The sequence below is a fragment of the Molothrus ater genome, chromosome 5 (genome assembly GCF_012460135.2).
Source record: "Molothrus ater isolate BHLD 08-10-18 breed brown headed cowbird chromosome 5, BPBGC_Mater_1.1, whole genome shotgun sequence".
NCBI lineage: Eukaryota > Metazoa > Chordata > Aves > Passeriformes > Icteridae > Molothrus > Molothrus ater.
Genome location: NC_050482.2, coordinates 51,681,472 through 51,692,009, shown reverse-complemented (window position 1 = coordinate 51,692,009; position 10,538 = coordinate 51,681,472). Strand labels below are relative to the sequence as shown.

Sequence of the window (10,538 nt, the reverse complement as noted above, 5' to 3'; positions counted from 1 at the left end):
TGAGTACACCTGGTTTCTGTGCAGCAATGACACCCTCTTCATTTCCCGCGGGCTGCAGCTGAACCCTCCCTTGCCACGCACTCCCAGCTCGCTCTGCATTAGGGCGCGCTTTACCACGTTTCGGAAGGGCCAAACTGCGCATCCAGCGACCTGCCAGCCTTCCCCCCAAGTTCACAAACAGCCAGGAGGAAGGCATCCCGGAGGACTCGTGTCCTGCGGCCCTGAAGCACTGAGGGGTCCCGGCTGTCCCAGGAGCCTGTGGAGTGATTAATCCACTGTATTCCCGCACCGCCCGCGATGGTATCGCCCGCTCCCCCTCCGCGCCCCGCCGCAATGGTGCGGCCCGCCCGCCATTTCGCTTCCCCCCGCCCTTCGCTCCCAGATTTCGCGCCACACCGCTGAGGGCGGGCAGGGGGCGGAGCGCCCCGGCCAATCAGCGGCGGCAGGGGAGCCGCGCGCCCCCTCTCGGGGCGGGGGCGAGGGGGCGGCTGCGGCCCAATCAGCGGCGGCGCGCGGCGGGCGGGCCAATCGTAGCGCGCGGCGGCGGAGGCAGCGCGCGCTCCCTGCCCCGGTTTGGTTTCCGCCGCGCGCCGGTTTTGCCGCGAAAAAGTTGGGAGCGGGTTCCGGTGGGGAGCGAGGTACGGAGCGACGGGGGTCGGGATCGGGGTCGGGTCGGGATCGGGGTCGGGTCGGGATCGGGATCGGGGTCGGAGTCGGGGTCGGAGTCGGGTCGGGATCGGGGTCCGGTTGTCCCTGGGGCATTGCGGGGAAAGAGCGCGGCCCGTGCGTGGGGCGCGGCGCGGGGCACTCGGCTGGGGCCATCCCGCGGGGCACTGGGTGCGGGCGGGGGAAGGAGGCGGCCGGGGCTGAGCCAGCGCTCCCGCCCCGCAGCGGAGCAGCGGCCGCGATGTCCGGCTTCGACGACCCCGGGATTTACTACAGCGACAGTTTCGGGGGAGACGCGTCCGTGGACGAGGGGCAGGTTCGGAAGTCGCAGCTGCAGAAGCGGTTCAAGGAGTTCCTGCGGCAGTACCGGGTGGGCACGGACCGGACGGGCTTCACTTTCAAATACAGGTGCTGCTGTGGCCCCTTTTCTCCTTCTGAGCCTTGCCCATCCCCACCTGCACATCCAGTCCGCTCTTAACCTCCCTCCTGCAGTGCACACCCCACAAACAAAGTAGCCACTCTGTCTCTTCTCGTCGGCCATAAAAAGCTCAGTATTAAGAGGTGTTTGTGTTTAACGTGACAGAAAAGCAGAGGTCTGGTGTTGTCACAAATTTTTAGGCAGCCAGCCAGTGGAAAAGATAGCAATAGAGGGATCCACACTGCCAGGCTTGCACTTAGTTCTGAGATTCAAGGTCTGTGTTTGAAGTTGTAGTGCTCTCTGGTTTGGAGAATTTTCTGTGTCTATTAAATCAGTGCACCACTCTGCACGTATGCCTTCCAGCTCTATGAAGTTCCTTTGGCCACCTTTTGCTTATGCAGTTCAGAGACACAGCTCAACACGTTGAGAAAACATGGAGATACATCATAATCAGGGTTAGAACAGGCTTTTGCCTCTGAATTTCATTAATCCTGGCATTTGTAAGGAAAATGTTGTCTGTTCTGTTATTACTGCCTTTGCTTTAAACCACATCTTAGGTATAGTAATTATTATCCTACATGCAGGTTTTTTCTCCCTGTTTATCTGGCCATGTAACTCCAGTAAATACTTCACATTGCCACTGCAGCACTGGTGTCCCTGGTCTTGTGTCACCTTTCAAAGTGGGCTTGGGTGAAAGGTTGCCCAGCTTCCCCTGTGCTTCTCCTGGAACTCACCTGATTTTCCCTGCTTGCTTTCCAAACCAAGGACTCCCAGCAGAGCCTGCCTTTTCTGATCCCTGCTTGACTGATGCTTTCTGCCCTGCAAACCTTTGCTGTTTCCTGCCTTACAGGGATGAGCTCAAGCGGCATTACAACCTGGGGCAGTACTGGGTGGAGGTGGAGATGGAAGACTTGGCCAGCTTTGACGAAGATCTCGCAGACTATTTGTACAAGCAGCCAACGGAGCACCTGCAGCTGGTAAGGATGGGGGTTGGCAACCCAAAATATTGTCACGAGAGCAGCTCTGATGTTCTGCTGTAACAGACCCACTGATAGCTAGCCCATTGCTCCCTCTCTAGTTGGAAGAAGCAGCAAAAGAAGTTGCAGATGAGGTCACTCGTCCTCGTCCCTCAGGGGAGGAGACTCTCCAGGACATCCAAGTGATGCTGAGGTCGGATGCCAACGCGGCCAACATCCGCAGCCTGAAGGTGAGTGAAGTGTGTGGTGTGATTGCAGGGGAGCTTTGGGGATCTGGTCTCATGGCTCAAGACAGGTTATTGCCATTCGTTTGAGGGTTCCCAGGGAGTCCCCAGGGGCCCCCTAAGCTGTAAGTTCCCTGGTAGCAGCAGGCAGGCAAGGAGACTCCACGCAGCTTCTGAGGGGGCTAATTAGGTGAGGGTTTATTGGGGGTCCCACCCCCAGGAGCAGCAAGGTTTCTGGGGGAGAAGGGGGAAAGGGGAAGAGTGGAAGAGCCTAGGTAGAAAAGGGCCAAGAGAGAGCCTCGTCTCCCTCGCACAGTTTTACAGGGAGATTCAAAGTGAGCACGGAATAAGCCTTGGGCCAATGAGATTACAGATACATGCTACTTCAGGGGAGGATCCCAGGCTTGGAATAAACTGTACATTTTCGAGGAGTGAGACAGAGCATACCATTTAAATAAAATGTAACACCACAACAGGTCACTCACTAATTTACAAGCATGGTTACTCTGCAGCTCAAATCTGACTGCAGAGGGCTGTTATTGCTGGTTCCTGCTGCAGGGACGTTATTGCTGTTGGTGGTGCTCTGTACAGAGTGTGCTGTCCTTTGCTCTCATGCTTTGTAGTTTCCTATCCATCTTCCACTGATGCTTTTCTCACCTTCCCTTCGCCTTTGCCTTTTCAGTCTGACCAGATGTCCCACCTTGTGAAGATCCCTGGGATTGTAATTGCAGCAACCCCTGTGAGAGCCAAGGCCACCAGAATCACCATCCAGTGCCGCAGCTGCCGCAACACCATCAGCAACATCGCCGTGCGCCCGGGCCTGGAGGGCTACGCCCTGCCCAGGAAGTGCAACACGTAAGGACCAACAGGCTGGAGGGCCAGAAAAGACTGCATTCCCTCTTCCTGCTCCTGCTGCGTCCCATGCATTGCAGAATCCCTGTTCCACAAGGCAGCAGGATCTGCATGGCTCTGCCTGCACCCTTTGTGCTGCCCCTGGGCCAGTGTGCAGTTCTGGCTGGCAAGTTCTAGCTGTCCCTCTGTGGGCGTGCTGCTTCTGACGCTGCACAGTCAGTGCTGCATGCAGCGTTGAGTGACCGTGTCCAGGGAGTTCTTCTTATTCATAGGGAGTTTCGCCTGTTGTGCCTAAAGGTTCATTCCTGCCTCCAGCTGTCCCATAATGCTAAGTTGCTCTACTCTTTTCCAAACCAACTCCTTGCTTCTACATTCCCACTGCTGAGGGGGCTGTTTTGTGTTACCTTCCTTAGGGATGCTTTTCTGCTGGCCTTTTTATCCTGCTTTACAGCTCCTGGTGCCTCTGAGAACTGTGAGCATTAGACTGCCATTGTGCTGCAGCTCTCGAGGCAACCAGTCCTGGTGGGTTGTGTCTTTGGGCTCATACCTGCCAGTATTTATTTTCTGCACCTGAACTCTAATGCAGCTTGAGAGGGGTTTGGGCTAGGGATCATTCCCAATGTGTGTGGTCTGTACAGCACCTCGTTCCTGATCCCTGACTGCATGAGTGCATCTGCTCTCTGATGTTGCCCTACCTGAAAGCCCTGCATGGAGTCAGGCATCAGTTGTGCCACTCTGAGACAGCAGCAGGACGTGGAGCTGCTCTTTGTCTCAGAGAACTTGTAATCTAGCTAGGCAGATATGGCTTGAGAGACTGGGAGGTGGATGTCAGCCTTGTCACATTGCTAATTGCTTTCTCACCAGAAACCACTTAACATTTGCTTCGTGCATGAGGTTGTAAAGAAAAACGCCCTGCCGTGTCACTGAGTCTGTGCTGCTACCCTCTGTGTAATTAATGAATTAGAGCTAGCAGAGGAGGGGTGGGAGGAAGGGAGAGTGCTCAGACAAGTGTCACCCTGCTCTGGCTTGTTCTCATGTACACATTGGGCACTTGTAGAAGACAAGACAGAGGGCTTGCTGGCCTTTGGTCTGGCCCCATGTGTCTGCCCTTAGCTGCTGATGTGGCACTGCTTGGAAGGGCAGCTGTCCCTTGCTGTCGCTGCTGTCCCCTCCACAGGTGCGCTCCAAGGGGCGGCTCCTCGGTGCTAACAGCCTCCCCTGACTGATCTCTCTGCACAGAGAACAAGCTGGCCGCCCAAGGTGCCCTCTGGACCCTTACTTTATCATGCCAGATAAGTGCAAGTGCGTGGATTTCCAGGTCCTGAAACTGCAGGAGTCTCCAGATGCCGTGCCACACGGGGAGATGCCCCGGCACTTGCAGCTCTACTGTGACAGGTACTGGCACAGCCCTCCCACCCTGCCCCTGCTGGCTGGCGCTGCTGCCATCCTTTCCCACCACCATCCTCTGCCTGTCTCCTTAGGTACCTGTGTGACAAAGTTGTCCCAGGGAACAGAGTCACTATCATGGGGATCTACTCCATCAAGAAATCTGCACTGGGCAAGAACAAAAGCCATTACAATGTGGGGGTGGGCATCCGGAGTGCTTACATCCGTGTGGTGGGCATCCAGGTGGACACGGAGGGCTCAGGTGAGGGCTGCTTTTGGTGTGCATTTGGTCTGTGTTGGTAGCCTGGTGTTGGGAGACACTTCCCACCCTGTTCCTGAACAAGGAAGTGATCCCTCAGCAAGAACTGTTTGAAATCACAGCCTTCATCCTTCTCTGCTGTTTATGTAGCAGAAGGTTCAAGCCATTCCAGGGTCTGACTTGTCCTGGGCTCTCTGTAGTCATGTCCTGTAAGGCTTTTTCCCAGTCATATTAAATGAGGAGGTCTCAGCCTGGGTCCTCCAGGGCTAAGCCATCCCTGAGGATCCCAGCTGAAGTCCCTGGTTAAGACTGTATTTAAAACGTGGTCCTGACTGTAATTCTCCCTCTGGTTCCTGCAGAGCTGCTTTGCCCAAGATCCTTGCTTTTTCTTATCAGCCTCTAAGGACACAGCAGCCTGCCTTGCTGGGTTAGCAGATGCTTGCCCTCTCCACCCTTCCTACCTGGTGGCACTTGGCATGATTTTCAAGAGGGGATTTTGGTTGTAGTGTGCAAGGGGGGAATGATACAGTTTCCTCTAAGACCTCTATTTGTTCACTTTTGCATCATTCCCCTCATCCCTGTACAGGACATGGCTTCAGTGGCTCGGTGACCCCTCAAGAAGAGGAGGAACTTCGTCGCCTTGCTGCCATGCCCAACATCTATGAGACCATTGCCAAGAGCATCGCGCCCTCCATCTACGGCAGCACTGACATCAAGAAGGCCATCGCCTGCCTCTTGTTTGGGGGCTCCCGCAAGAGGTGGGGAAGAGTCAGCCCTGGTTTCCAAAGTCAGTGTTTTGTTATCAAAATAAACGCTCACCATCTCTCTTCCCTCTCTTCTCCCAACCCCATCACTCCAGGCTCCCGGATGGCCTGACCCGCAGAGGGGACATTAACTTGCTGATGCTGGGGGACCCTGGCACGGCCAAATCCCAACTGCTGAAGTTTGTTGAGAAGTGTTCGCCCATTGGGGTACGTGGCTTGAGGTGCCCACTTGTAGTGCACCCCTTTTCTCTCTTCTGCTCCTTGTCTAGCCCCAGAGACAAGACCGTGGTCATGGCAGACACCTGCTTGTGCATCCACAGGCAGACTTGCTGGCAGAGGCACGAACTGCCATTTCCAGTACTAGCCTAGAAGGGATGGGCAGTGAGGGAGGGAAGGTGAAGAAGGTCATGCCTTTTATTATGCTGTGAGCCAGGCTGTTAGCATATGTCCAAAGACGTGCCTGGTGCTGCTGTTTATTGTTAAGACTTGATCAGCAGAGGGGCTGGCTGGTCAGGACAAATTAAGTTGACTGCATCTCAGGCACGGACCTCCAGCTTGAGCCCAGGCATAGAATCATGTTTTCAGCTGTGTTTTTTTGTAGTCTCTATTAAACTCAGCCTCTGACTGTATTGTTCCCTCCAGGGGCAAACAAAGCTAATGCAGCAGCCCACCAAACAATGAATCACTCCCTCTTCTGTACTTAATATCTGTGTTTGTGTCTGCATGCCCTCCGGTGTGTCACAGCTGCTTAGTCTGAGGCTTGGGATGAGGCAATAGCCCTGCTCTTCACCCATCACATCTGCTTTTTACATGTGCTGAGGGCTTTTCTTGGAGGTTCTTCCCTCAGGAGCTCTGGATTTTGTGGTGCCAGGGATGTTTTGTCTCTCAGCTGGAGCAGTGGCCTCCTGGGTGCTGCTGCAGCTGATGTCCTGTCCCTTTCCTTGTTCCACGTGTCACTAGGTGTACACCTCAGGAAAAGGCAGCAGCGCTGCTGGCTTGACAGCCTCAGTGATCCGTGACCCTGTCTCCAGGAATTTCTTCATGGAGGGAGGAGCCATGGTGCTGGCAGACGGAGGAGTGGTGTGCATCGATGAGTTCGACAAGGTACCTGTGGGGCTGCCTGTGGGAGTGGGAAGGAGAGCCCTTGGGATGCCAGCCTGTCCCAGCAGAGCCCAGAGCTGCAGGAGGAAGGGCAACTCCGCTGACACTCCCTCACTTCCTTCCAGGGAAGGTTGGGGATGGGGTTGCAAGGAAATTCAGTTGCATCCTGCCTGCTTGGGCAGAGGTCCTCACAGGCCTTTATGTGGGGGGTCACTTCAGTAAGTGTGTGGCAGAGGTGACTGATGGTGACTTTTTCTCCTTGCCTGGTTTCTCTCACCTGGGATGCGAAGATGCGGGAGGATGACCGTGTGGCCATCCATGAGGCGATGGAGCAGCAGACCATCTCCATTGCCAAGGTGAGCTGTGGATTGAGCATGCTGCCCTGAGGTGGGAATCTGAGAGCCCTGCAACCAGTGGCCACACATCTTTTGCCAGAACTGCCCATTTTAGAGCCCAGGCAGTGGTATTGATGGTTGCTGGTGTTGCTGATCTGAGAGCAGTCAGCCCTGCCTGGAGGCTTTGGCCAGCCTGAACTTCATGGCTTCTCCTTGCTGCTGGCTGTCAGGCTGTACCTGCAAACCCATGCTTTGTGCCAGAGCTGCCCAGAAGGACTCAGCCCTGTCTGCCCAGTGTTTGTGTCTCAGATCACAAACGTGGGGTGAGGTCTCCTCTGTCTCTGCCCTCGACAAGAGGTTTTAAATGAAATTACTCAGTGCTCAAGTCTCAGCTGAAGCCACTCCCCTTTCAGAAGGACATGTGGGTCCTGTCCCACCATTACAGAGCAACTGAGTGCTACTTATGGAGCTTTATTTAAATGCAAGTGATTACAGTGAGTCCTTGAAAATGGCTTTCAGCCTTTCACTGAATAATGACCTGCTGTGACTTGGAGGGGGTCTTGACACCATCCTTTTTTTTTTTGCCTTCACCCACAGGCAGGAATCACAACCACACTCAACTCCCGCTGCTCAGTTCTCGCAGCTGCCAACTCCGTCTTTGGGCGCTGGGATGATACCAAGGGCGAGGAGAACATTGATTTTATGCCCACCATCTTGTCCCGATTTGACATGATCTTCATCGTTAAGGATGAGCACAATGAGGAGCGAGACATGGTGCGTGGAGCCGCGGGTGCAGCTGGGACTCAGGGTGCCCCTTTCTTTGGGAGGAGGAGGAGGCAGGGCCTTCCTGCTCTCTGACTGCCTTCTGCTTTCCCAGACGCTGGCCAAGCACGTGATGGCCTTACACGTGAGTGCCTTGACGCAGACCCAGGCTGTGGAGGGCGAGATCGAGCTGAACAAGCTGAAGAAGCTCATCTCCTTCTGTCGGACGTGAGTGTCGGGCGTGCCTTTGGCACCCCGGCGCTGCGCAGTGGGAGGCAGTGGTGAGAGGCAAAGCACCCGGCACTCTGGGTGCCCTTTCTCTTAACTCCTGCCTTGGGAAAAGGGTGCAAGAGGAGCTCTCAGTGGTGCTGCAGCACCCAGGGAAGGGAGGGGTGCCCGGGGGACCCTCCCCTTGGGCGCTGGCTCCAGCTGGTGTCCCCCTTGCAGGAAGTGTGGCCCTCGGCTGTCGGCAGGGGCGGCGGAGAAGCTGAAGAACCGCTACATCCTGATGCGCAGCGGCACCCGCCAGCACGAGCAGGAGAGCGACCGCCGCTCCAGCATCCCCATCACTGTCCGGTGAGCAGCACCCCCTCCTCGCCCCCAGCGCCTCTGGGGCTAGGGCTCTGTTACTGGGCTCATCCAGGAAGGGGCTGTTGCGGTACTGGGCTGTGAGGGTGTGGCCCCGAGCCCTGAAAGTGCTGTGGGGGGAGGCAGGAGGTGCATGGAGTGGGAGAGGTGGGGATGTCTGGAGTTGTGGGGGGAAGAAAACATCCCTGAAGCTGCAGTAGAAAGCAGGGAATGTCTCTGGTGGCTGCAGGCAGCTGGAGGCCATTGTGCGCATTGCCGAGTCCTTGGCGAAGATGAGGCTCCAGCCCTTTGCCACCGAGACAGACGTGGAGGAGGCCCTGCGGCTCTTCCACGTGTCCACGCTCGATGCGGCCATGTCGGGCAGCCTGTCAGGTGAGGAGGAGATACTCTGTGCTGGGGGTAGGAGAGACATGCTGGACCTGGCTGCTCAGGGCAGGCAGAGACGAGCTCCTCTCTCAGGACCTGGCTGTCAGGGGCAGGTGCTGGACCTCCTTCCTGAGCAAAGACAAAGGAATGCTTTGGGCAGCAAGGGGCCATCGTGGGACTGTGCCTCACAGGGAGGGCAAAGGCAGACACTGAGGATCTCCTGTGCTGCCCAGGGAAGGGCTGGTCTGGCCCCTTGTGGTCTCAAGGGCAAAATCTGGTGCTGGACGTGGTTCCCACATTCAGTTCTGTGGTTGGAGCTCCACAGCCTTTTACAGTGGAGTTGTTAGTGGGTTCCCTAAAGTCTGTAAGCTGTGCAGGTGTGGTGGGAGACACAGGAGCTGAGCACTGTGTCCTGGAGGGTGACAGCTGGGCAGCACAGAGAGCTCACTCAGTGTCTCCCTGCAGGGGCAGAAGGCTTCACAACACAGGAGGACCAAGAGATGCTGTCCCGCATTGAGAAGCAGCTCAAGCGCCGCTTCGCCATCGGCTCCCAGGTGTCCGAGCACAGCATTGTCCAGGACTTCATGCGCCAGGTGGGCCAGGGACCCATAGAGGGCTGGGCTCCAGGGAAAACCAGGGATCCCAGGCTGCTGTTGGGGGCATGAAACCCCTTCCTCAAGGGCGGACTGGTGAACCTTTTGGTCATGCTTTAGAAGTTGTGTGTAGGAATGGTGTGCAATGTGATTGCAGAGTTTAAGGAGACTGAGGTAATTTTCTGCAAAACCTCTGAGGGCTGGGGCTGTTTGGGGTCCTATCCTTGAAACCAGAACTGTTGGATTTATGACACTGGCTGCAGTCAGATCTGAAATAAGGAAAGCATCAGTGTCTTGGGCTATTGGGCTTGCTCCTTTTAGAGAGTCCTAGCCAGGCTTTGGCAGAGGTTGCAGGTTCCTGCTGAGCTCCTGTTGGCTATTCCATGCTGGCTCATGTTCCCCCACTCTCTCCCTTTGCAGAAGTACCCAGAACACGCCATCTACAAGGTGCTGCAGCTGATGATGCGGCGGGGGGAGATCCAGCACCGCATGCAGCGCAAGGTCCTGTACCGCATCAAGTGACCTCCCTGTCCCAGGCTCCAGGAGGGAACTGCTGCTGCTGACACTGCCCAGGAGCAGGCAGAGTGTCCCTGGGAGCTGGGGCCTGCTCCTGAAAGAAGCTTTTCCTTGGGGAGCCCAAAAGCCCCAGGCCTCCATCTTGAACCAGGGTTTGTGGTGGTCAGGGTGTCCCTTGTATGCTCTGTTGCTGTGTCATGTCCATGTTTCTTTGAACTTTAAAAGCTTTTAATTTGTATTAAAATAAAACTTGATATTGGTAGCTTGGGGTCTTTGCCCGTGAGGGGCAGAGGGGATGGATCCCTTTCCTCCTTTGAAGGGGGTGCAGGATTTTGGATAGAAAGGTGTCCCTCCTGCCTGCCCTCCCTTATGCACTTACTCTCACTCAGGCTCCAGCCTCATGGGTAGCACCAGCAGCCCTGAAGCCAGAAACTCATTTCTCACTCAGGGTTTGTCTATTAAGGCATGAAGCCTGTTGGCACAAGCTGTCCAGTTGGGCTCAGCAGTGCAGGAGGCACTTTACCACTCCCTTTGTGCAGTCTTCTACTTTCTTCCCCCTCAGCCAGTGGCAGTGAAGGAAATTATTTGCTGTTTGTTCCCTGCTCTTTGCTAATCCCTCTTTGCTTTATTCCAGGGCTGCAGCAGGGACACCCTCTAGCCTGCAGTGTTAAAGGGCTGTGTGAAAGTCTTGCTTGAGGCATGGGCAGAGTTCCCTGCTTGCTCCAGTGAGG

At 55.8% G+C, this 10,538-nt stretch overlaps 1 protein-coding gene across 1 annotated transcript; it reads left to right on the top strand.

Moving 5' to 3' along the window:
* Positions 1-596: 596 nt before the first annotated feature.
* Positions 597-10,069, top strand: MCM5 (minichromosome maintenance complex component 5). The gene is made up of 17 exons (XM_036400954.1): positions 597-638; positions 892-1,074; positions 1,935-2,061; positions 2,163-2,291; positions 2,968-3,140; positions 4,377-4,532; positions 4,619-4,785; positions 5,369-5,540; positions 5,642-5,753; positions 6,507-6,650; positions 6,938-7,003; positions 7,580-7,756; positions 7,860-7,972; positions 8,192-8,320; positions 8,562-8,704; positions 9,164-9,291; positions 9,712-10,069. Exons 2-17 carry the CDS (start codon positions 908-910, stop codon positions 9,811-9,813), a joined length of 2,205 nt encoding a protein of 734 aa, XP_036256847.1. The 5' UTR covers positions 597-638; positions 892-907; the 3' UTR covers positions 9,814-10,069.
* The last annotated feature ends 469 nt before the right edge of the window (positions 10,070-10,538 follow it).

Excerpts from the sequence above, each read along its gene's own strand:
- MCM5 (XM_036400954.1), top strand. The coding sequence starts at position 908 with ATGTCCGGCTTCGACGACCCCGGGATTTACTACAGCGACAGTTTCGGG. Across the intron at positions 3,141-4,376 it reads CTGCCCAGGAAGTGCAACAC|AGAACAAGCTGGCCGCCCAA; the intron begins GTAAGGACCAAC and ends CTCTCTGCACAG. Across the intron at positions 8,705-9,163 it reads CATGTCGGGCAGCCTGTCAG|GGGCAGAAGGCTTCACAACA; the intron begins GTGAGGAGGAGA and ends GTCTCCCTGCAG.